A 27,018-nucleotide genomic window follows, 5' to 3' on the forward strand; every position below is an offset into this window, starting at 1 on the left:
AACAAAATCATAGAAGAAAACTTCCCTACCCTCAAGAATGAGATGACCACGAGCATAAAAGAAGCCTTCAGAACTCCAAATAGGTTGGACCAGAAAAGAAATACCTCCCGACACATAATAGTAAAAACATCAAGTGCCCAAAGAAAAGAAAGAATACTAAAAGCAGTAAGGGAAAAAGGTCAGGTAACTTATAAAGCCAGACCAATCAGACTCACACCCGATTTCTCAGCAGAGACTATGAAAGCTAGAAGAGCCTGGACAGACATCATGCACTCCTTAAGAGAGCACAAGTGCCAGCCCAAGCTGCTATACCCAGCAAAACTATCAATCACCATCGATGGAGAGACAAAGATATTTCAAGACAAATCAAAATTCACACAATATATGACCACAAACCCAGCACTACAACGAATTACAGGTGGAAAACCCAATACAAGGAGGGAAAATACAGCCTAGTAAAAATAAGAAAACTCCTAAACAAGAAAACTATAAAAAGAAAAAAAACACGGACACAACTCAACCCAAAAAAGCAAAAATGGCAGGATACAGAAACAATTATTCCTTGATATATATTAACATAAATGGGCTCAACTCCCCAATAAAGAGACACAGACTATCAGACTGGATACATAAACAAAATCCAGCCTTTTGCTGCATACAGGAAACTCATCTCAGAGACAGAGACAGACACTATCTCACAGTAAAAGGCTGGGAAAAAAAAAACTTCCAAGCAAACAGCTCCAAGAAGCAAGCTGGAGTGGCTATTCTAATATCGAATAAAGTAAATTTCCAACTAAAAGTTATCAAAAAAGATAAGGAAGGACACTTTTTACTCATTACCGGGGAAATCTGTCAGGAGGAACTCTCAATCCTTAACATATATGCCCCAAATAAAAAATCACCCACATTCATAAAAGAAACTCTACTAAAGCTCAAAAAATACATTTTACCCCACACAATAATAGTGGGAGACTTTAACACCCCACTCTCACCAATGGACAGATCAGGGAAACAAAAACTGAACAAGGACACTGCAAAACTAGCAGAGACTATGAACCAACTAGAATTAATAGATATATACAGAACATACTATCCTAAAGTAAAAGAATACACCTTCTTCTCACCACCCCATGCCACCTTCTCGAAAATTGACCACATAATTGGACACAGAACGAGCCTTCATGGATATAAGAAGATTGAAATACTCCCATGCATCCTCTCAGATCACCATGGTCTACGGCTGGTCTTTAACAACAACAAAGACAACAAAATGCCCACATACACATGGAAACTAAACAACACTCTGCTAAAGGATAGCAGGGTCAAAGAAGAAATAAAGAAATTAAGGATTTTCTAGAATTCAACGAAAACGAAAACACAACATACCCAAACCTATGGGATGCAATGAAAGCAGTATTGAGAGGAAAACTCATTGCCCTAAGTACTTCCAAGAAGAAACTGGAGAGAGCTCACATCAGCAACCTGACAGCACAGCTAAAAGCCCTAGAACAAAAGGAAGCAGATTTACCCAAAAAGAGTAGACGGCAAGAAATAATCAAAATTAGGGCAGAAATAGACCAAATAGAAACAAAAAAAACCATTGAAAAAATCAACAAAACAAAGAGTTGGTTCTTTGAGAAAATCAACAAGATTGATAAACCCCTAGCCAGACTAACTAAAGGGCAAAGAGAGAGTATCCAAATTAACAAAATCAGAAAGGAAAGTGGTGACATAACAACTGAAACTAAGGAAATTCAAGAAATCATCAGATCCTACTACAAAAACTTATACTCCACAAAATTGGAAAATCTGGAGGAAATGGACGAATTTCTAGACAGATACAAGGTCCCAAAGTTGAACCAGGACCAAGTAAACCATCTAAATAACCCTATAACACCTAAAGAAATAGAAGAAGTCATCAAAAGCCTCCCAACCAAAAAAAGCCCAGGTCCAGACGGGTTCAGTGCAGAATTTTATCAGACAATTATTGGGGATATAACACCAATATTCACCAAGCTATTCCAAAAGATAGAATCAGATGGAATATTACCCAACTCATTTTTTGAGGCTACAATAACCCTCGTACCTAAGCCACACAAAGACCCTACAAGGAAAGAGAACTTCAGACCAATCTCACTTATGAACATCGATGCAAATATACTCAACAAAATCCTTGCAAACCGAATCCAAGAACACATCAAAACCATCATTCATCATGACCAAGTAGGCTTCATCCCTGGGATGCAGGGATGGTTTAACATAAGGAAATCCATCAATGTAATCCACCATATAAACAAACATAAAGACCAAAATCACATGGTCATCTCACTAGACGCTGAGAAAGCATTTGACAAAATCCAACACCCCTTCATGTTAAAAGTCCTGGAAAGAACAGGAATCCAAGGCCCATATTTAAACATAATAAAAGCAATATACAGCAAACCAACAGCCAACATCAAACTTAATGGCGAGAAACTTGAAGCAATCCCACTAAAATCAGGGACTCGACAAGGCTGCCCACTCTCTCCCTACCTATTCAACATAGTACTGGAAGTCCTGGCTGGAGCAATTAGACAGCAAAAGGAGATCAAGGGGTTACAAATCGGAAAGGAAGAGATAAAAACATCACTCTTTGCCGATGACATGATAGTGTACTTGAGTGACCCCAAAAATTCCACCAGAGAACTCCTACAGCTGATAAACAAGTTCAGCAAAGTGGCCGGATACAAAATTAACTCAAACAAATCAGTAGCCTTCCTATACTCAAAAAACAAACATGTGGAGAAAGAAATTGGGGAAAAGGTACCCTTCACAATAGTTACAAAAACTATGAAATACCTTGGTGTGACTCTAACTAAGGAAGTGAAGGACCTGTATGACAAGAACTTCAAACCTCTGAAGAAAGAAATTGAGGAGGATCTCAGAAAATGGAAAGATCTCCCATGCTCATGGATTGGAAAGATCAACATCTTAAAAATGGCCATCCTACCAAAAGCAATCTACAGATTCAATGCAATCCCCATCAAAATTCCAACCCAGTTCTTCATGGAATTTGAAAGATCAATGTGCAATTTCATCTGGAATAACAAAAGACCTAGAATAGCGAAATCCATCCTCAACAACAAAAAAACATCAGCGGGAATCGCTATCCCTGACCTCAAGCTATATTACAAGGCAATTGTGCTGAAAACTGCATGGTACTGGTACAGAAATAGGCAAGTGGATCAATGGAATAGAATAGAAGATTCAGAAATGAGCCCTCATGTATATGGTCACCTGATTTTTGACAAAGGAGCAGTAAACATTCAATGGAAAAAGGACAGCCTATTCAACAAATGGTGCTGGTCCAACTGGCACTCAACATGCAAAAGAATGAAAATAGACCCGTTCTTATCTCCGTGTACAAAGCTCAAGTGTAAGTGGATTAAAGACTTCCACATTAAACCTGATACACTGGAATTATTAGATGAGAAAGTAGGGAAAACCTTAGAACACATAGGCACAGGAGAAAATTTCCTGAACAAAACACCAATGGCTCAAGCTCTAAGGTCAAAGATTAACAAATGGGACTTAATGAGATTGCAAAGTTTCTGTAAGGCTAAGGACATCGTCAAGAAAAAAAACGGCAACCAACAGAATGGGAAAAGATCTTTACCAACACCACATCAGATAGAGGCCTAATATCTAAGGTGTACAAGGAACTCAAAAAGCTCGACACCAGAGAATCAAATAACCCTATTAAAAAATGGGGTACAGAGCTAAACAAATCTTTTTCAGTTGAGGAACTCCGAATGGCCGAAAAACATCTGAGGAAGTGCTCGACATCCTTAGCCATCATGGAAATGCAAATCAAAACAACCCTAAGATTCCACCTCACTCCAGTCAGATTGGCCAAGATCCAAAACTCAGATGACAGCAGATGCTGGCGAGGCTGTGGAGAAAGAGGAACACTTCTCCACTGTTGGTGGGGTTGCAAACTAATACAACCACTCTGGAAATCTGTCTGGCGATACCTCAGAAAATTGGATATAGTACTACCTGAAGACCCAGCTATTCCACTTCTGGGCATATACCCCAGAGACACTTTAATACACAACAAAGATATATGCACCACAATGTTCATAGCGGCTCTATTTATAATAGCCAGAAGCTGGAAGGAACCCAGATGTCCTTCAGAAGACGAATGGATACAAAAATTGTGGTACATATACACAATGGAATACTACTCAGCCACCAGAAACAATGACTTAACCAAATTCTTAAGAAAATGGCTGCATCTAGAGAAGATCATCCTGAGTGAGATAACCCAGTCACAAAAGGACAGACATAATATGCAGTCACTGATAGTGGGATGCTAACCCCAGAGGCTTGCACTCCCCCAGAAACAACTCACAGACTGTATGAAGTCCAAGAAATAAAGAAAACAAAAACTATACATATATTCACAAAACAAGAAGACTTTGACTATTTCCATGTTGCGTTTTGTTTTGCATGTACTTTACGCTTATTGCAACTAGTACGTTTTCAATGCATACTGTCAAGCCCTTGAAAAAAATCAAGTACCGACTAAAAAACATATTCACATGGTTTTATGTAAAATTTATTTTAATGTCTGAAAAAACAGTACTGACAAAAATGTATAATTTTAAGCAAAAAATGTTTAAAATCTTTACATCTATCTTTGTTTTGAAAAATAAAATCGTTTAATAAAAAAAAAAATAAATAAAGGAACCTAATGATTTAACTCACTCTCACATAAAAAAAAAAAAAAAAAAAAAAAAAAAAAAAAAAAAAAAAAGAAAAGAAAACCAGAAGTTACAGATACAAGCATTACCAACAGGCTACAAAAGATGAAAGAGAGGATCTTAAGGACTGAATACAAAAGAGAAAACATAGACAAAACATTTAGAGAAGAGCCAAAAAAAAAAAAAAAATCAAAACTAAAGCCCTCCTAACACAAAATGTCCAGGAGATCCAGGACACAATGAAAAAAACCTAAGGATAATAGGTATAGAAAAGAGCAAAAAATATCAGCTAAAAGGCACCGTAAATATCTTCAGCAAAATCATAGAAGAAACCTTCCCTGCCCTCAAGTAGGAGATCACCATGAACATACAGAAAGCTACAGAACTCCAAATAGATTGGACCAGAAAACAAACTTCTCCTGATACATAATAGTCAAAACACCGAATATTCAAAACAAAGAAAGAATCTAATAGCTGTACGGAAAAAGGACAAGTAACATATGAAGGCAGACTGATCTGCCATGGGGAACAGCAGAGATTCAGGGAAGCAGGACTTGAGACTGCGCTGAGAGTAGCCAGGGCACAGAGAGGCATGGGCTGAGCACACCGAAAGCACTCTTCCTCATTGGTTCAGGGGAGCAGGAACTCTGCCATAGGGACTTGTTTTCCACCCAGAGGGTCCTTGTGAACAGAACAAATGCTCAAGCCATCTGCCACAGGGAACAGTGGAGATCCAGGGACACTGGTCAGGTGAGATAGTGTAGCCAGGGTGCAGAGGTCTGGACTGAGCGACTCCCAACCCCCAATTGGTGCAGTGGAGCAGGAACTCTGCAGTAGGGACACGGTTTCAACCCATAGGGCCCATGCATGCAGAACAAATGCTCAGGGCATCTGCCACCAGGAACAGCAGAGATCCAGGGAAACAGGCCAGGAACATGTGAGAGATAGGGACCAATCACTGACAAAAGACCACCTATAATCACAGATGACTAGATGGCAAGAGGAAAGCAAAAGAACTTACCCAATGGAAACCAAGACAACCTGGCAACACCAAAACCCCACTCTCCCACCACAGCAAACAGAAAAATGCCAAACACTCCAGAAAAAGAAGACTCAGTCCCAAAATAATACCTCAAGATGATGATAGAGATCCTTAAACAATAATGGGAGGAAAAGCATAAAGAAATAGAAGTTTATAAAGAGGAAACAAGAAAAACACTAAAGGAAATCAAAGAACTAGAGGAAAACAGAACCAAAGAGATGAAGAAATTGAAGAAGAAATTTAAAATGGAAATGGAAACAATAAAGAAAACACTAAATGAGACAAACCTGGAGGTAGAAAACCTAAAAAAGAATCAGGAGTCACAGATGCAAGCATCTCAAACAGACTACAAGAGATGGAAGAGAGAATCTCAGGGGCTGAAGACAACATGGAAAACAGACAAAATAGTCAGAGAAGATGCAAAAGCCAAAAAGCTCCTAAACTAAAATGTCCAGGAGATCCAGGACACACTGAAAAGACCATACCTAAAGATAATAGGAATGGAAGAGGGCAAACAAAATCAACTAATGATATGCTAGAACCGGTTTGGTGCCTTATGACATCATCCTACAAAAATGGGACTTCATGAAACTTAAAAGCTTCTCCAAGGCATAGCACACCATCATTTGAACAAAGCAGTAGCCTACAAAATGAGAAAAGATTTTTACCTACTCCACATTTGATAGAACATTAATATCTGAAATATGTAAAGAACTAAAGAAACTAGGTATTCTAAATACAAATAACCCAATTAAAAATTGAGTTACAGATGTAACTAGAGAATCCTCAATAGAGGAAACTCATGAAGCTAAGAAACACTTAAAATTTCAACACCCTTATCTGTAAAATGCAAATCAAAACTATTTTTATATTCCATGTTAAACTTGGCAAAATGGCTAAGATCATTAAAAAGTTGCAGCATGCACTGGCGAGGGTGTACAATGAGAGGGGGAGACACTTGCACACCCCCTATGGAAATCAAAAAGGCTGTTTCTCACAAAATTGGGAACTGATCTTCCTGGTCAGGTTTTATTTGTAAACCAAATGAATAATAAATTTTATGGGTAGAGATGAAAATGTCCTTATACAGTACAGTGGTTTTGTGCTTTTAACAGCAACCAAAAAAAAAAAAAAAAATTAAGTATAGTTAAACTTTGGCTTCTTTTAGCCAATGGCAATTAAGTAAAAAGACAGGTACTTAATGCTTGTGATCTGCATGTATTAACTATTATTACTTAATCATTCTCAGGTCTCACTTTATCTGACATAGAATTTATGGTTAATTATTACCATTTTATCAAACTTTAATTGATTTCCTTTCTCAGAGTATGACTGAGAAATGTCACGGTGACTCAGCAGCCTGAGCAGAGCCAAGGTTATTCTAACTTCACACCAAACAGATCCATTAGAAACAAACCTCAAAGGATGTGAGTGCAGAATGTAACGTGAATGTATCATCAACAAAAGAAGATGATTATTGAGGTTATTAAGTGGAGACTTTCTACTTAATTCTTGTGTTTTCACAAACCCTGTATTCAGAACAACAGAGTTGAGGTAACTAATACTTGGCCACCAAAGTCCTGGCTTGTGAGTGTACATGTAGAATTGCCATGTATGAAAAGTACAAATGAGCCCAACTACATTGGGCTTCCTAACCAGGATGGAGGTAAACACAAATGGAGCTAAAATCCCACAAAACGTTCTGCTAAATATTAAGATGGCTCACATATTAGATCATCAGGTAAATGTCTACCCCCAAAATGGAAAACCACCGACTAACTCAATTCACCTCTGCCACATTCTCTATTTGATCTCCTGTTCAATGAATTCATCTTCCAAGTCACCACTCTCCCCCTCATGATTGTCTGAACATACCAAAATTCCCAAGAAATCAATATTTGGGATACTAAGAGATGAAATGCTGATCTTTTGTGTATCAACATCTAGGTGTTCTTTTGTTGAACTGAACGAGGACTATAGTTCTTTCCCCTTTTGTTTTTCCTGATAGCTGAATGTTTCATGGCTGGAAGACTTTCAGTGACTCTAGGGAAGACACATTTGTTCTAATGACCAGTCGTTATTATTCTTCAGTTTTGTGTCTAGTTCTTGTTGGTCTTAAGAATAAGTTTTTTGAGCTAAGGTTATTTCCATGGACTTCCTGGTACCTCCCCATTTCAGGTTTCCACCTAGGTCCAGAGTTGACCTTTCTGGTTTTCTATTCTCACTCTTACTCCTCTCTACACCCCTCCATCACACCTGATCACCACCCCATTTTCCCTCTTCACACACTTTCCCACTCAGTTCCTTCTTTCCATCCACCCCATAACTATTTTGTTTCAATTATTGAGTAAGACTCCCACATTTACCCTCTCTCTTACCTAATCTCTTTGTGTCTGTGGATTGTAGCTGGGTTGTTCTACACTGTATTGGTAATGTCTCCTTTTAAGCAAATACATACTATATGTGTTTTTCTGGGTCTGGGTGAACTCATTCAGGTTGATATTCTCAAGTCTCATCCAGTTGCCTACAAATTTCACGGTGTCTATATTTTTGATAAGTGTTTTCTTTAGTGTGTATACAATTCTTTACTCCTAGGAGCAAGTAAGAGTGTTCCCCTTGTTCTTCATCCTCTTTACCATGTGCTGTCACTTGAAAATTTGATCTTAGCAATTTTGAAGGGTATATAATAAAATCTTAGAAGTGGTCACCTCCTTTTACCAGAAAAGACTTTAAATGAAGGGAGGGGAAGATCAAACCACCCACAAAATCTTCAACTCAAAATTTGCCCTGCCTACAAAATGTACTGGGATAAAGATGGAGCAGAGGTGAGCAAACAACCAATCAAGACTGCCCCAACTTAAGAACTAGCCCAACCCCTGACATTATTAATGGTAGTTTTCTGTGCTTGTGGACAGAGGCCCAATATAACTGTCATCTGAGAGGCTTCATCTACAAGCTGGTGAAAACAGATGTAGAGACTCATGCCAAACATCGTGAAGATCTGGGGGAGTCTTGGGAAAGAATAAGGGATAGAACTGAATGAACTGGATAGGTCAAGAACACTACAAGACCTACAGAGCCTTCTAACCTGGGTCTATGAGGGCTCATGAGACTGAACCACCAACTAAAGAGCATGCAGGGTCTAAGCCTAGGCCTCCTATACATTTGTAGTAGATGTGTTGGTTGGTCTTTATGTGAGTCCCATAAAGATTGGAGCAGGGGCAGTCTCTGATTCTGTTGCCTACCTGGAGTGTCTGTTTGGGCTTCAGTAGGAGAGGATGGTCCTGCCAGGACTAGGTGCCCCAGTGTAGGATGGTACCCAAGGTGAACTTTCCCTTCTCCCCAGAGAAAAAGGGGGGAATTGGGGGAGGAATTTGTAAGGGAGTGATGGGGCTGCAATACATATATAAAGTCAACAAAAATAAATTATTGAAAAATGTTTTCTGTGTTATATACTAAATGCTGGATTTTCAAGAGTATTAAGAAGTTGTCTTCCAGTTAGTACTTTTGTATTATCCATTCTTAACCCATATTGCATTCTTTCTGTGAGTTAGTGGAGGAAATTTTCACTTAAAAGTTAATGTTGATGTCTCAGCTTCCTGAACCATCATCAAATATAACCTCATGTTTGTTTAGTTTCCAACATGCAGTTACAGTCATATTCCCAACTTTATGTATTTCTCATATTAATATAAGCATTATATTTAAAAAATATATAATGCCTCTCAGAAATTTAAAAATAAATATACTTATATTACGTTTGACCTAACATATGAAAATTCACAGCCTTCCATCTAAAACACTTAGTAAATGACACACTTGACATATTCTACAATCAGTTTTAAAACAATTGTGGGTGATATTTAAAATTGAAGTATTTAATATATAATTAAAATTTCCACAGTATGTAAAATTTATTCCCAAGTGCACATATTTTCCTATATTGCGTTTTGTATAAAGGCTTAAGAGTTATACTAAAGGGAAGAATTACTTTATTGTATGTGATAAAATATATTAGTAAGTGCCTACCTCAATTTTTTTTTGTGTGAATCAGTTCATTTTTCTGTACTTGTGAATGTTTCTGTGTGTCTCTAAAAAAGGGCTTTTGCTCTGTATTTGTTAAACATCTGGAAAGTATAACATGAGAAAAATGAGGGATACATTACAGACATTATTTCTGATTCCAACTGACCTCAAATGACCAACAGATCAACCAAACTAATGAACCAACAATAGTGTTGAGTACTATTAGATATTATTTCCAGTATTTAAAGTAGGTATTTGTTTCATAAGGTTTCTTTCAAAATATTTGTTTTCAAATTTATTGCCTTGAAGTACTGTGGTGATTTGTGTCTCCTAGGGAATGAAGCTATTAGAAGGTGTGGCCTTGTTGGAGGAAGAGTATCACTGTGGAGTCGGCTCTGAGGTTTCAGAAGCTCACGGTAAGCCTTGTGGTTCACTGTTTCTTCCTCTAGATCCAGAGATGGGACTCTCAGCTACCTCTCTAGCACCAAATCCACATGCATGCCACCATGCTAACTACCATGATATTAAGAGACCAAACCTACTGTGGCTACAAACTAGTCCCAATTAAGTGCTTTCCTTTGTGACAGTTGCCATGGTTATATTGTCTCTTCACAGCAATGAAACACCAACAAAGTCACATGCACACACATATGCATTTCTTTTGGGTCAGGGCCATGGAAACATTGATAATTTAAGATCATAGCTATGATTAAGATTAGACTACAAAACATGCTTGCATGAAGATAAGATAAGCAGATCAGGCTGAGGACAAAGCAGAATGTTAGTCTTGAGCCTTAAGTGACCTCAAGGTGTATTACTACCTCTGGACTAAAGTTACAGTAAAAGTTCCAGGTTTTTTTTTATTTACTTGAGAGATATTTTCACAATAACGCATTGCCAAAGATTTCTCAAATGATGAATTAAAAATATTTAAAAATGTATTCATTGTCCTTAAAAATAAAAAAAATGCAAATTAGAATTTTTATCTCATCCTAGGCAGAATAACTAAGAGGAAAAAATGATTGAGAACAAATACTGGTGAGGATGTGGGGAAGGGATCCATGTTTAATGTGAGTGTGATTGTAAACCTGTGTCACGACTCTAGAAATCAGCCTGGAGGATTCTCAGAGAGCTAAAACTACGGCTGTCATATGACCCAGTCACATTGCTTCTTGGTATTTACCCAAAGGACTTCATGTTTCTGGTGTGACACAGCCATATTCACTGGAAACTCTAAAGGTCATGAAGCCAGCACAGCTGTTTGACAAAGTTCCAGCAAAGCTGAGCCAAATGCCACAATCACTGTCCTTCTGTCTTGAACTTTTATGCTTTAGTCTCTGCATGTTGTATTCCTGGGGACTGTCTGCATTATGATTCATTTTATGTCCTTTATTTCTGAGTCTTTTTGGGAAAAATCATAAAATTAACTTTTTCAGACTACTATTGGAAGTCTTCTTTATGCCCTGGAGATCATTAACCACAGATAATCACATAGGTAGACAAGGTCATTACACAAGAAATCTTCCCTTGAGCAAACTCAATCAGTATAATTGGGCTGAGAAAACTGCAAAACTTGGCAAACTCTGATTGGCCAGAAGAAAGGTTATGGATTCAAGGCCTCCATTTACAATACGTTTAGAGCTCTCTGAATATGTAGTTTTAAGAAAGAGTGTTTATTCCCAACATTATTATCTTATCTGTTATTATTGATGATCACATTCAAGTTGTATCAGAGAGCACCCTAGAAATCTTTTCCATGCATCAAAAGTGATAATTATACCTCCCATTCAAACTTTATACTGAGCAAAAGAAGTACTGTTCAGTTGGATTCTTTCTTTTGTGTCCTGCTTTGCAGCTGTGTGCCGAGTGTAAAAAATGTGAGTGTAGATATTACAAGTCAGACCTTGAAAACCTTTTACTATTTCAAATATTCTGTCTATCACAGATAATATGATATGATACCAAAGTTTTCCATTCAATGATTATTCCTTCTTTAGACAATGACCATTCTCTATGTTTCTAATGGGAAATAAATAAAAGTATATAAGTTTGTGAATTTTCCTCATACTTCTGGGTAGACAGCAGCCAGAAATGACTGGCTAGATGAATAAAGGAGAGATATAGCTCACTTTATTGTTACAGCAAGGAAGTGTGTTGTAGCACCCAGAACACTGAATTGAGCTTGAAGTGTTCAGACATTATTCTGGGCTATGCAGGCCATTTTATGTTGTGTGTTTTCATACTGTCCAACTTCACAAGACCATTCAATGAAAAGGATACTCGGTGTATCTGTCATGTGTTAACAAAACAACACTCTTCTTTCCAACAAAAAGTTTATTGGATGATCTATTTTCAGTGAGAAATGTATTAGAAAACATCTTGAGTTGTAATAAATAAAACAAAACATTGAAGTATTATGTCTACCCTCTCAGAATAGAAGGGGAAGGGGCATAGAGGGAGAGAATCTGTGAGGGAAGGTCCAGGATGGAGACAGCATTTGGGATGTAAAATAAACCAACAAATGCATTAAAACAAACAAACAACAAACAAACCACATGTATTTTTGTCCTCTTGTAACAGATACAACTTGCACCTATCCTAGACAAACTTATTATGGAGTTTGCTTGTATTTTGTCATGGATTCTGTCTTAATGGGGGTTTAACTTTTACTGTAGATATGCAAGCACCTGCATTTCTGTGAAAGTGCACAGAGAACTGTACACTGTTTCTTCCAGTGCTAGGACATTTAAGCAATTTTTCTTCACTTACTCCTAGACTCTAGTTTAAATTCCCACTTCTTTAAATTTCTTCTACTCATCTTTTAGTCTTCTTTAAACACTACTTTATATTCATTGTTGTTGTTTTGTTGTTGGTGTTTGTCTGTGACTGTGTATGTACTATGAACCCTCTTTCCTTTACTATGGTAGTTTCAATAAAACCTGCATTGTCACTTTTTCAATCTATCAATCAATCAATCTATCTATCTATCTATCTATCTATCTATCTATCTATCTATCTATCATCTATCTATCTATCTATCTATCTATCTATCTATCTATCAATCAATCATCTATCTATTATCTATCTATACATCGATATCTATCTATCTATCTATCAATCATATATCCGTCTATCTATGTCTACCTATTTATATATCTATCTATTATCTATCTATCTTCTATCTATCCCTTTATTATCTACCATCTACCTATGATCTATCTATCTATCTATCTATCTATCTATCTATCTATCTATCTATCTATCTATCTATGTATCTATCTATTTATCTATCTACCATCTATTTACCTATCTTTCATCTATCCATTATCTATCTATCTATCTATCTATCTATCTATCTATCTATCTATCTACCTATCTATCTATCTATATTTATCTATCTATCTATCTATCTAATTTATCATCTCTCTTTTCTATATATCTATCATCTCTCTATTATCTATCTATCTATCTATCTATCTATCTATCTATCTATCTATCATCTATCTATCTATCAATCATCTGTCCATCTATCTATCATCTGTCTATTTATTTATCTATCTTTTATCTATCTATCATCTATCTATCCCTCTATTATATACCATCTACCTGTTATCTATATATCTATCTATCTAATTTATCATATCTCTCTCTATTTATCTATCTATCGATCTATCTATCTATTTATCTTCCTACCAACCTACTTACCTACCTACCTATTTACCATCACTATTTATCTATCTACCATCACTGTCTAACATTTATCTATCTATCTATCTATCTATCTATCTATCTATCTATCTATCTATCTATCTATCTATCTATCTATCTATAATCTATCTATCTATCATCTATCACCTATCTAGCTATCCATCTATCTATCTATCCATCATCTATCAATCTATCTATCTGTCATCTATTTATCATCTATCTATCATCCATATGTCTTTTTACTTATTTCACCTAATCACTTTAGAAATGAATCATATTCTTTTTCTTTCTCACATTTGTTGTCCATTTTGTTTTAAAAATTATATCTTAAAGTTTCTACTAAAAACTTCAGGTTTCCTATTTTTGCCCATAAACAAGTTGGTGTTTCAATCTTTATCATTATTCTTAGAATTATTTCATGGAAGAATGAACATTAAAAAAAAAACTTACATAAAAACATAAAGATTAAAAATGGAAATTTCTTAACTTATGGAGTAAAATATATAGCTATATCAAGTAGCACAATGTCTTCTAAAACAGAAATCATCTGATATACAGTATTAGCATTGACTGGAATAGTCTTCCGCATCAGGACCACAGATCAGAGTCTTCTTTCTTAAAGAGTCCTAGTCCCTTTTATTCTTTCCCACCTTTACAAAGAATCGGTAAACAAACAGACAACACTTTACAGCAAGAAAAGCAATGGCCACCACACAGGCTAGCAGGAATCCAATCACATCCAGAGAGTGGTACTGGTACCAGGTGAGGTTATGGGCAAGTGGTTTCAGGTGCTTGGCTCCTTTGTGGCGCATGACAAACTCAATCCAGAAGACTGCTCTGTCCAGGGGCTTCATAGGCTGGTCATGGTGAATGGTTGACAACCTCATTACATTCTCTTTATAGCTAAAGAAAAATACAATAGAAATCTCCTTACAGAATGAACATGAAAATAAATGTACTTAAAGTTATGTATATCATAAAGAAGATTATATGAAAGCATAAAGAAAATGATTGAGGTCACTTATCATAGTGACGATTTTATTAAAGAACATATAAACTATCTACAGTTGATTCACTCTACTAAAATTTCAAATATCAGTAGGTATTTAAACTTATAAAAACTACATTTACTCTAAAATGAAAATGTACTGAGGTGTCACGCTGAGAATCCCAACTGTCATAGTACAAGAAGTTACATAGAGCCATTGTAACATCACTGCTTCCTATTGCTTTCCATATCACCTGTTATGAGCCTCAGTGATTCTTTCCAACAGAGACACACACAAAGACACAAACACATACCCACACCCACCCACCCACCCACTCATCCCCCCACACACAAACACATACACACACACTCACTCACTCACTCATGAGATTTCAATAATCCAAATTATTTATCCTAAAAATCTGATAATTTGTTTTAGTAAAACTGAAAGGTGCTTTTGCTGGGTTTGGTACAATATTGTATTGCAGAGTTTTGCAAGATGAAAGAGAAATACAGAAGGTTAAATTAAGACTCTAAAACAAAAATAATGAAAGAATTACATTTCTTTCTTATCTAATGCAGCTTTTTGCCTTCATCATTATTTTTTTTTTTAGGATATTTGCTGCTTCTTGGAGTTTTCCATGAGAAATTATACATGGGCTTATGACATAGCACAGTGACAGAATACCTGTTCAGCAGTCAAGAGTAAAGTCCTGGGTTCCAGTACAGTGCAAATAAATAAATAAATGGTTATACTCACAAGGGGTTATTGATTACTGCATTAAGTGCATTCAGTAAATCTGAACTGGTCATTGTATGAAAGTCTACAGAAACAGCTGCTCCTTTGGCCACCATGTGAGCAATGTTATCATGTTGTTCTGCAAATAAAGGGATGCCAACCATGGGGATCCCATGATGAATCGACTCATAGATGCCATTGGCTCCACCATGAGTTACAAAAGCCTTAGTTTTTGGATGACCTAAGATGAAAACATCAGAAAATATACTCATTAGAAAATTTAAATATAGGCCTCTATATTTAAGAGCATATAAGAATTTATATGTAATAAAGTACTCAAAAAGACATAGCACTCTTTAATATAAAACTTTATTTGAATTGTCTATAATGCTTTAATACCTCAGAGTAAGAAATACCTAAGTGCATAGGAGAGTAAGTGAGAGAGCTTTATCTTACGTTTTCTTTATCATGGAGCTACAGTTTATGGAAGAAGTAGTTGAGGGATGAATGACAAATGTGCTATGTGTCCTGGTATGTGTCTTGTGATGAAAAGTGATGATCAGTTGAATACACAATGTACATATTAGATGGAGGAAATGAATGTCTGAGAACAGCATGTGTTTGTTATAACTTGTTAACATAAAGTGTTTATTTGTTCTTAGTGCTAGTCATTGCTTTTCTGACTCTTCCTTCTATGACCTTCCTCCCCTCTCAAGGTAAGTAATGCAACTAAAGATGCTTAAAAATCAATAGGGAAATATTGTTATTTCCCTACTGACTAATTAGACTTGCTTATTAGTACATACACACACTCTCTGTATTTCTGTTTCTGCCTGACTGTCTGTCCATCCACTAGCCTGAACACCTGTTTTTCTGTTCATCAGTCTATCTGTCTGTCTCTGTGTCTCTTTCTCTCTGTCTCTGTATCTCTCCCTCTTCCCCTTCCTTCCCCTCTCTGTCCCTCCCTCTCACCTCTCTCTCTCCCCTCTATCTCTCCATCCCCCCACCCTTCTCTGTCTCTTTCTCTGTCTCTGTCTCTGTCTCTCTCTCTCTTTCTCTCTCTCTCTGTCTCTCTCTCTCTCTGTGTGTGTGTGTGTGTGTGTGGAATTTGGTTGGAGTTTTGCAAAGTAAGGTGATATGGCTGCATTCAGGAACTACACAATGTTAGCTAAAAACCCATTGTCAGGAAAGGGAACCTTCACTTTGAGTTTTTGTGTCACAGAGGTGGTGTGGACGGTTGTTTGGTTGCCTGAAGATGGGTGGTGGTGGTGGTTCAGGACTTTCTCCAAACAAGATAAGCTTTTCTCCTTGATTGCGTCTCATAGCTTGAAGTTAAGAGCTCATTGCTGAAGGCCAGAAAAAGGGCCTAAATGAGCTGAGGTGAAACTGGCATGGACACCTCTTTTCTGAGGATTTTCATAGTATTGGAATTGCAATAGAAGATCTCTAGAAAGAAAAAGTCCCTGCTTCCTGTTAGGAGTACCAGGAAAACAAGCTACACAACTATAACATATTCAGAGTGCCTGAGTGAGACCCAGGCTGGCCCCCTGATTATTAGTTCAGTCTCTGTGTCCCTATGGGCCCAATGATTCTTTGATTCATGTTTTCTGTGTTTGATTCTCAGAGACTTACCAAGAAGGTCATTCTGGGGCATCCACTTGAACACCCGGGTATTGGGTCCTAAGGTGTCTGGTTTTATGCCCTCAAATCTCCAAAAAACCTGTTAGATGTAAACAATAATTTATGGAGGGATTAAAAATTTAAATTATACTATTTCAGAAGTTTAACACTGCTTAACTAGAAATATCTGCAGGTGTAGAAATCAGGAAAGGAGTCATTAAAAACTACCACAAATCCGAGACATAGACTCTATTTACACCTTCCATGTTTCTCTGTACATTTGGTCAGGTTGAATATAATTATAATTTTCCATGTGCAGTTATGTGCTCACATGAGACATTTCATGAAATATGAATGTATGTAAGAAATGTTTGTTTTGAATTTCATGCTAGAATGAAATAACGACAGCATGTATATTCACTTTACTGATGTTATTTTAAACATGTTTAGCATTTAAAATTATGATCTTTATGTATTTCAGAAGGTTGTCTATATCCACTAATTTCTCTGTTCAAAGTTTTCTAGATAGTTGGCATAATGGCACATCAGACATTTGAGTCATCCGTCCGTACCATCCTGGTAATAACCTCACAGACTGTAGGAATTTACATTGAACATTACATTCATATTTGTCACCCTTGTCCACATTCATCTTCACAGCTAGCATGATGCCTCTGTCAAAGCAGTTTTACAGGGCAGAAACGTCCAAATGCTGGCTTGAATCACACATACTGGACTGACTTGAAATCCCAAACTACCCTCACCAATTGGAGTTTTGCTTACACGCTTACTATCTGTTTGTTGTGAGATGTTTAGACTTAACTTTGAGACTTCAGTGAAAACCAGCATAGGTCATTATCGTAACTTCATGCAGTAGAAAACAACAATCTAGATTCTAAGTTCTACTGGGTAACGTTCGGCTGATATATAAATTATCTTTATATATTTTATGAAGAGAGAGCCACTCGGTCCTTTTCTAGTACAATGCTCATTTCTACTGGACTCTCTCTTACTTCCACATTTATTCTTAAAAGAGAGGCATTTTACTCTACTGTATTGGAGACACAGTCCCATGGATGATGTTTGTTCCTGTATGGGTGGTTAACTATAAGGACAGGGATGATTCCACCTTCTCTTTTACATCTCCCTATTTCAGATGTTCACAGGTTCCTCTTTAGAAGGCCTGGTTCTTCCTTTTATCTCTTTCAACAAACATGGCACAGAGGGACTATGATGGTGAACCCCAGTCTCCCTTTCTGTAAAATGTCTCCTGAATGGTAATTAAGTAACTAGAGCATTTTTGTAAATATTGGAGGTTTACCTTGGAAATCTACATGTTGTAAGGCATATCCCCTGCCCCCAGTCTGCTAGTAAAGTTATTAAATCAAACAGTTTTTTGAATAAACGGATTCCTAAATTTCTGGATTCAAACAAGTCTCAAGCAAAAGCAGCAAGTGATAAGAGTTTAGTTATTTTGTGTAGTTTCCCTTACAATCGCTGTGCTCACCATTCTTCTCTGTGATTACATGTTTATGTCATGGTTATCCTAATTAAAAAACACATTCTATTGGATTTTAAATTATTTCCTAACTGGCAAAGCAAATCAGAGCAATTGCCTTTAAATAAGAGAACATCCAAGTATAGGATCTTTCTACACTGTCATAAACTCAGTAGACAGTTGTCTCCCATTGGGGGACCATTTTACCTTTTGTGGAATTTGTGCCAGGGCTGAGGCAATTGTGTTGGCCCTTTCTTGTGTTATGTTTCTGATCATAGACCCCAGAGACAACACGACCACACCATGTTCTTCTGAGCTCTGTGCAAACTCTTCCATTTCCTGTGAATGCAGAAAATGTTTTACTGCAAAAAGTCAACAGCACATGAAACACTATTGAATTTGCTATTAAAAACCAAGAGGAAATTAGCTATCACAGGAACAATAAGTACCAGTGGTCAAACACATTCAGGACGATCACTGCTACTTAGTCATCCCATGCTCATGGGGAGCAACACTATGTATATTCAAGTATTTCACGTATTATCTTCAGAAAAAATAAAATTATAATATTTATATCATATAATGTGATATGAATCTTATAATCATTATTGACATTTATTTTTTAACCTATAGAGTAAATTATTTTCCCATTTCTTTATTTCCATCTAAACTTTCTGGGACTGGTTATTTAATGTAAATGACAGTGATAAAAACTATTTAATAAAGGATATGTGTATGAGTTAAGCAATATGAATCTTTTATCCTAGTTTAGGATATTAAATGATTTGGTAAAACATTTCCAAAAATATAATATTTACATATATGATTTTTATAATAATTTTCTAAAGCTGTCCTTAGAAAATTATGATTCATATTGCTTATAGAAAAGTTGAGTTTAAATTGTATAGTTCAGATACGCAGGCTATGTAGTGTTTGTGTCTAAGTATTAATAAGACACTTGATAACTGTGGGAGGGTATTGTATCACCTGGAACTGGAGTTACAGACAGTTGTGAGCTGCCATGTGAGTGCTCGGAATTCAATCTAGGTCGTCTGAATGCGCAGATCATGCTCTTTAATAGTTGAATCATCTCTTATCCTCTAATTTCTTCTTTTAAAGGAAAGAAGTCACAGGGATATTTGATAAACCATAAAAAATGGAATTGTAGAATGCAAACATATTAATTCTAACATGTATTTTTATTAAGAGAGCATTATCTATCTATTTATCTATCTATCTATCCATCCATCCATCCATCCATCCATCCATCCATCCATCCATCCATCCATCCATCCATCTATCTATCTATCTATCTATCTATCTATCTATCTATCTATCTATCTATCTATCTATCTATCTATCTACCTACCATCTCTCTCTATCTATCTATCTATTATCTATCTATCTATCTATCTATCTATCTATCTATCTATCTATCTATCTATCTATCTATCTATCTATCTATCTAACTATCTATCTATCTATCTATCTATCTATCTATCTATCTATCTATCTATCTATCTATCTAATATATAATATAAACTGCAACCAAGAAAGGGCAGAAGACAAAAGACAAGCTTCAGTGTTTCTCTTCTGGAACTCCTGTGACTAATGACAGAGAGTTATGAATCCAGCATAGCTATCTGACACAGCTGGGCAAGGCTGAGCCAAGTGCAATCTTTACCAATTCTGTTTCAAGTAGTAACCTTATCTACCCCTACTCAGAAGTCTTCCTTGCTATGGAGATAGTAAACAGTACGGAAAGTTGATAGCTTTAGAGTTCTCCTGGCACATCTGCCCCTAAGCAACTCAAAAACAATAGATTTGGGAAAAGATAAGAATATAGGTTTCCTCTTACAGGTAGTTTAGAGATATTGCCCCCAGAAAATAAAAAAGTTAATTTGCCTAAAAGAACCTTTGATTCACTACACACACACACACACACACACACACACACACACACTTTTTAATAAAATTGGTGTAAAATAAATATAAGAATTTGTCAATCATAAGGAGAGTGGCTCACACTGTTACTCACAGTGAGGTCATTTAACTAGAAAACAAATGAAAAGAAAAAGTCAGTCTGCAGCTTGGGAAAACTTTCAAACTTTTCAGCCAAGGCAACTCTCAAGTTGTATTTCAATCTCTATGCCTTGTTCAAGGCTTGAAAACCTGCCTAGAATTACTCAGATGCTTTCCTTCCTTCCTTCCTTCCTTCCTTCCTTCCTTCCTTCCTTCCTTCCTTTCTTCCTTCCTTCATTTCTCTTTTTTCTTTTTCCTTTTATCTGTCTTCTGTTTTTTCTTTCTTTTCTCTCTCTCTCTTTCTTCATTTTTTCTTTTGTTAATACTTTGAATATTTTATGTATTTACACTGATATGTTATCTGATTTCTTCTCTCTCTCATTCCTCCTCCCTTCTCCTCATGCTTTTTTGGAGATGCTCCTACTCCCACCTCATCACCCTGGCATTTCCCTAACTGGAGAAATGAGGCTTCATAGGACCAAGGGCTTCTCCTCTTGCTGATAATGCCATGCTTTGTTACGTATTCGGCTGGAGTCATTTGTCCCTCCATTGTAGACTCATTGGTTGATGTTTTATTCCCTGGGAGCTCTGGGGGCTTTGCTTGGTTGATGTTGTTCTTCCTGTGGGGTTGATTCTTTTCTATGTGTTTTATGTTTCACTCTCCTGCAGAATACAATGTCATATGTCATAAATTCTCATGTACTCCAAGATGATTTGACATCTTTAATACCTATTTTCTCATTACTTTTAACTCTAGTCTTGGGACAAGATGACTATGATTGGCATTTTAAAAACGTAAATTTGCCTCTTTTGTGGAATCTGCATAAATAAAAAAACATTCTGGTTGCTACTCAGGCAGAGATGCAAGATTCTCCAAGCCCTAGTCTCTGATTTATTCATCTGTAATCCCTTCTGCCAGTTCCTTATCTCTAAGGACCGGGACTGCTAAGCCCGGGTCTGTCACCCAGCATCCTCCCTCCTTTGGTGTGTATTTCCCTGAAAGAAACTCAGGATGTCAGACTTTTAGGCTAGTCCTTTGTCCATTGAGTCATCTTTCTGGACTGAATAGAGCTATGTTATACACAGAATAATAAAGTTTATAATTATATAATAAGTTACAATCTTGTTTGTGAAAAACAATTACCACAGTTATTCTTACCAATTACAATTATTTTATTGTTAAATACTGTTTTCACTGTCTTCTTTTCCTTGTTCTAATGCTAATAACACTACCGGCTTCTCTTTAGAAACTGAGAAATACTTCAAGAACAAGATAAATTGTGAAAAACATATATACATATGGAATTGGCCTTTGATAATGGAAAATTACTGTTTATAGCCTAATGATTAACATCTTAACTTTATTTGGACAGTAACCATTTAAGACTCTTTAAGCGGCCAGCAAGATTTTTCAGTTAGTAATTTTTATTGCTGCCCTTGATGGCCTGAGTCTGACTCTTGTAATTCACAAGCCGGAAGAAAGAACAGACTAATTCATTCATACTTCTAACGTGTAAACTTTATCCCTGCATGTACACACAGTAGTATACAGGCAAATGCATTCTTCACACAAGTTAAAAATAAATGAATAATACTTTAATATTATTAGCTGTTAGTAACATAAAATTACAAGTACTCGAGCATCATATTATATGTCATTAATGCAAGCTTGTTCTGTAATGATCTTATAACCATGATGTTTATTATAGCAGATATATAGGCATGAGGATTGGGAAATTTAAATGTGATTATTGTTTTCATAAGCAAGTGGTAGGAATAATAAAGTGTTCATGTGCAGTATATGTATTTTTCTATGGTTATTCTGCCAGATAATGACAGGGACCATGCTATTCAAAAGAGCTTTAGGGAATCTGTCATAAGACAGAAGAAAACATGATCAGTCTTTCCCAGAGATGAGCAACAAATTGTGTATCCGATACCAAGGAACCTGCCCCTTAAATGTGTACATATGACCAATATTTGGTAGACTCAAATGTTGTATTATACGTTTTTCTCTATATAGGTATGTTATATGTGTGTGTTTGTATTTGTGTGTGTATGAGAGATAATAACATTTAAGGAAAACCAAAAAATACTCTTTATCAATAGCATAAACTATTTATTTTATTCCCTGTGATACAAAAATCTGAGACCTCAGGTGGGGAGTACATTATTTGGTGAACTAAAAGCAAGGCAATGCTGAGTGTTCCTTAAATGTCATTGAAGGCAAACATTCACAATATTGAGAAATGCTTTTCTCTTTGAGCTAGAAAACCATCGAAGAATCTTGACACAGATACAGTTTAGGTTTACACATTTTTCATCTTGCCAAAATTTATAATTTACTTTATAAATATGAATGGCATTTTAGAATGATATGCATGTTGAAATTTTTATTATTATTGAGCAAGATGAACCTAAGGTTTCTTTAAATATAAGAAAATTACTGGTTTTAGTAAATCAATTAGGTGGAATGCAACTGTCCTTATGTGCCCTCAGTGGTACATTATGTGCTTGCTGGTCATGGTACATTTTGGGAAAATCTTTAGGAACTTTAAGAAGTGAAGTCTACTTAATGATACTATGCAACAGGCTTCCTGTTTTGGGGGCAATCCAACTAAGTCTCTGCTTTCTGACCTTCATGGTACAAACAAATCCTTTTTCAAATAGAGTCTGTCCCACCCTAGTACCAGAACTAACCAAGTCGAGTCCTGAAACTTCTGAGGTCATGACCAACAGATGTCATTTGCCATTGTACCTTGTTCTGTCAACAATGTTTCACAGCCTAACAGTAACAACAAAATAGCAGTGATGGAAATGTTCAGCATTAACTTATCATCCCCCACTAAGAACCTGAGATATTTAGTTTCACTGGTTTCCATTTTCCAACACCGTAGGATCCTGGAAGTATTAGACTATGGTTAGTAGTACTGAGATCTGTAAGTATTCTATTCTAGCTTCATCTTCTTTGCTATCAGGACTACAACATTAGCTTCTTATAGGTTTGCTATTTCCTGACTTGGCCCCGTGAAATCCAACTGGGAACTGCATCTTGTAGATTTTTAAAAAAATTTTAAAGAAAATGTGATCTTACTTTTCAGTTCAGCTCCTTTCTCTGTGTTCTATTGTGAAGTTTTGATTGATCTGTTAATCAAAACCCCCTGCTTTGCACACACCATACTCGCAGGTCCTAGAATTTGCTCTCGATAAACTAGTGGCTCATTTTCTTGTATACTTTTTTGCTGTTTCATTTGACTTCTACTTAATATTCTAGTTTTTTTCACCATAAATGAGTTTAGAGTCTGTTTTGTTATTTCTATTAAATGGCCTCTTTAAATTATAATCATTTCTTCAAAATATATTTCATTAAATTTTTGTTACTGGAATATTACATATTGGTGTTTGGGCAAAGAAACTTTTATTTTGTTTCCTTGCAAGTCAAGAACTTATTCAAGTGTATACTAATCATTTTGCAAAGTTTGTAGGAAAGAGCATCAATTTTTAGGTCATTGAACTAAGCTGTCACCCCATGTTCTCCTGTTATTCCATCAATTGAAGGAAATGCATACATTTGTGACTGTTTTAATTTGTAGCATCTATTTGACCATGTGCTTTTTCCTATGAGCAATTCTTTCTCACTGGAAGGGAAAGCAAAAGTATGGTGTGGAACCATTTGAAATATAGTGGAATAAAACAAAACCCAAAGAATGTATTTACCTTAGGCAAGGGTTTGGCAGGTTTGCAGTGCAGTCCTCCAACAAACTCAATGTTTGGCAAGGTTGGGCGGGGAAACTCCAAGTCCCAGTAGGATCTAATGAGCCACATTTCTGCTTTCTTCATTGTGTCCACCATAGTAGTGGGTCTTCCTAAATGGAGAAATGAGTTGGGGGTTGAAGAACAAAAGGATAACTAAAGTATGGCCATGTGAATAGTATATTGTCTGAAAAGTGTTGAAATAATATTACTCAAAGACACAAAGCATGCATATAGAAACAATTACATTTATTTATGTATAATGCACTTTTAGTATAATCTCTTTTCAGTTTATGGAATATATGCTTGTTAAAGGAAAACTCAGATGAGCTGTTAATATCACCTCAGTAACTCAGCCATCCTATGCAATCTAATGGGCTTCCATGTACCTGCTCTGCATTCTGCTCCTCTAAAGCTTCAGGAAGATAGGTGCAAATCTAAGAAACACTCTAGCTCTAGAGTGAAACTACCTCAACACAACCATGGGCATAATCTATTCACAAACAAGTTCATTTCTTTAACAAACAAACTATCTCTTGGCTCTCAGTTTCCGAAGAGAATTATGAGAGTAGTGCCTGGAAGAGTTGTGACACCAAGCCCCACTTTTCCTTCACACTAGGAAATGTAATAATATGCAGTTCTTTGTAGAAATGTTTACAAATACTATTAGCAAAACTTTCAAAACTTATGAGAATTGACAAGTTTGTTTTTGCTTAATTGTGGCTTTCTCACCTAAACTAGAGGATTGTAACTTCACACTATGCAGACCAGATACATTTGTGTCCAAGCTTCTGGAGTTTTACTCTTTAAAATGGCGACTTAGACAAAATGCTCTAGAGTGTGTTTTGAGGGGTGATTATGTGACTAAAGCCTCAGCATGTCTTAAAAGAGGGAATTTTTTATAAAGTAAGAAAACAACATTTTAAAGAAAAAAGTTAAAAACAGATCCTAAAAAGACAAAACAACCTTCCAAATGCTATACAGAAAAGATAGTATTAAGTATTTTTCTCTTTAAAATTTACCAAGGTTAAGATAGGCGGATGTTTGTCAGGTGAAACATTTGCTGTAGCTGCACTAGGCCCTGCATGTGGATGTTCATTAGGTGCAGGTACCTAAAACCTGTGCACAGGATGCACAGCAGTGCTTGTGAAGCAGAGTTGAGTGAAACCTTGGAGTCACTGTCCAGGCCACATTGTTGAGTTGTTAAGGTTCTTATTCAGAAAAAGTCCTTCTCTCACTAAATAAATTAGCAAGGGATGAAAGTACACAGTGAATGTTGACATCTGGTCTTCATTTTCACACACACAAACACACACACACACACACACACACACATACACACACACACACACACTCACACACACACACATACACACAGCACATTAAAGAAGTACATTGTCTTTTTAAAATGAAGAAAAATAATCGAATAAACATGAATTTTCTTAGAGAAAGCTTGCACCCTTCAACTTTAACTGCATTACTTCCTAAAGTGGCCTGGATCAGAGCTGCTGTCAGGTTCTTTTTGATCAGTAATATAAGCTCCCTCATAGGTTTATTGATATTGCTATACAATATTATTTTTCATTTAATAATGTCAACATCAGAGAAAAATTTGTAACAAAGAATACCACTTACCTAAAATTTCACTGAAAAATGGATCCCAATCCTTAGCAGGAAATGACTCAAACAAAAGATCAAAATAAAGTAAACACATCATATTTTCTACTCTCTCCATGAATGTCATTTGACCACTTAATCCTGACAAAATAATAGGTACATAAGAAGGAGGGAAGAGTTGTCCCCCACTGTTCTTTTCTATTCCATAGCCATTACCAAACCGAAGACTGTACACAAAAGGTATCTGCAGAAGCTCAGCTATCAGCTCCCCACCAGGACCAATAGCATCTGAAAGAACCACATCGAACTTGGATTTCTTTAGTTTTGCAATAAGTTGTTTGTTTGTAACAACTTCTCTACAATTCTTTAACCACAAATCAGAAAATTGTCCAAACATTATGTTCAATGATGGGTAGTATCTAAAACATCTATCTTTTGGCACATCATATGTCCACATATTCACCCACTGGGAAAAAAACTTTTCTACTTCATCATTATTGGAAGCTGTAGGAAATGTTTCATATATAAGACCAGATGCTTCTTTAGGATCAAGAAAGATTGAAAATGAAGGTCTCAGAACAGTGACTTCATGGCCTCTCTGTACAAGTTCATCCAGTATTATTTTTAAATTCATCCAATGACTGTATTCCATTGGCCACACCAACACCTTCCCACAGTTTCCGGATCTGAAGCAGAAACTTATCTGCAGCAGGAGCAGAGCAAAAATCCACTTCACAGGCATCCTGAAAATCAAAGGCCTTCTGTTCAGACTGTGCTCCATTCTGTCACTGCTTGAGCATTTATCAAAAAAGAAGTAGCCAAGAAGTTAAAATATAACTTGCATTGCTCAAAGCTGATAACGGTATGACCATTGGCTTTTGAAGAGAAAAAAAATAGAGAAAGCAAATGTTAAGTACTATCGCTGTCCTCGAGAATGTTTAATGTCTCTTTTATGACCGAGTGCTTACAATAAACCAGGAGATAATGAATGCATGTTCAATCACTAATGCTGATAGATATTGGAATATTCTAATGTATTTCACAAAGGCAGTAATATCATACCATGGATGCTCTTTGAATTATCCTTTATACAGAATTGAAAACACATTAATTTACATAGTTGATCATTATTTCTTCTACATAAAGAATCAAAAATATTGTATCAATGTTGATAGGTGTACTCATGTAACCCAAATCAACAATTTAAATTATATGACAAATGTTCTGTGGTATACTTATAATATGCCATAGATAAATCTC

General features: G+C 36.2%; 1 protein-coding gene across 1 annotated transcript; it reads right to left on the bottom strand.

Annotated features, from left to right (window-relative positions):
- Positions 1–14,147: 14,147 nt before the first annotated feature.
- Positions 14,148–26,500, bottom strand: LOC308415486 (UDP-glucuronosyltransferase 2B7; the record flags this gene model as incomplete). The annotated part of the gene is made up of 6 exons (XM_080910528.1): positions 14,148–14,424; positions 15,270–15,489; positions 16,881–16,968; positions 18,574–18,705; positions 24,106–24,254; positions 25,777–26,500. The coding sequence occupies 6 exons, from the start codon at positions 26,498–26,500 to the stop codon at positions 14,148–14,150; spliced, it is 1,590 nt and encodes a 529-aa protein (XP_080766654.1).
- Between the last annotated feature and the right edge of the window lie 518 nt (positions 26,501–27,018).

The sequence above is a fragment of the Micromys minutus genome, assembly GCF_963924665.1.
Source record: "Micromys minutus genome assembly, chromosome: 1".
NCBI lineage: Eukaryota > Metazoa > Chordata > Mammalia > Rodentia > Muridae > Micromys > Micromys minutus.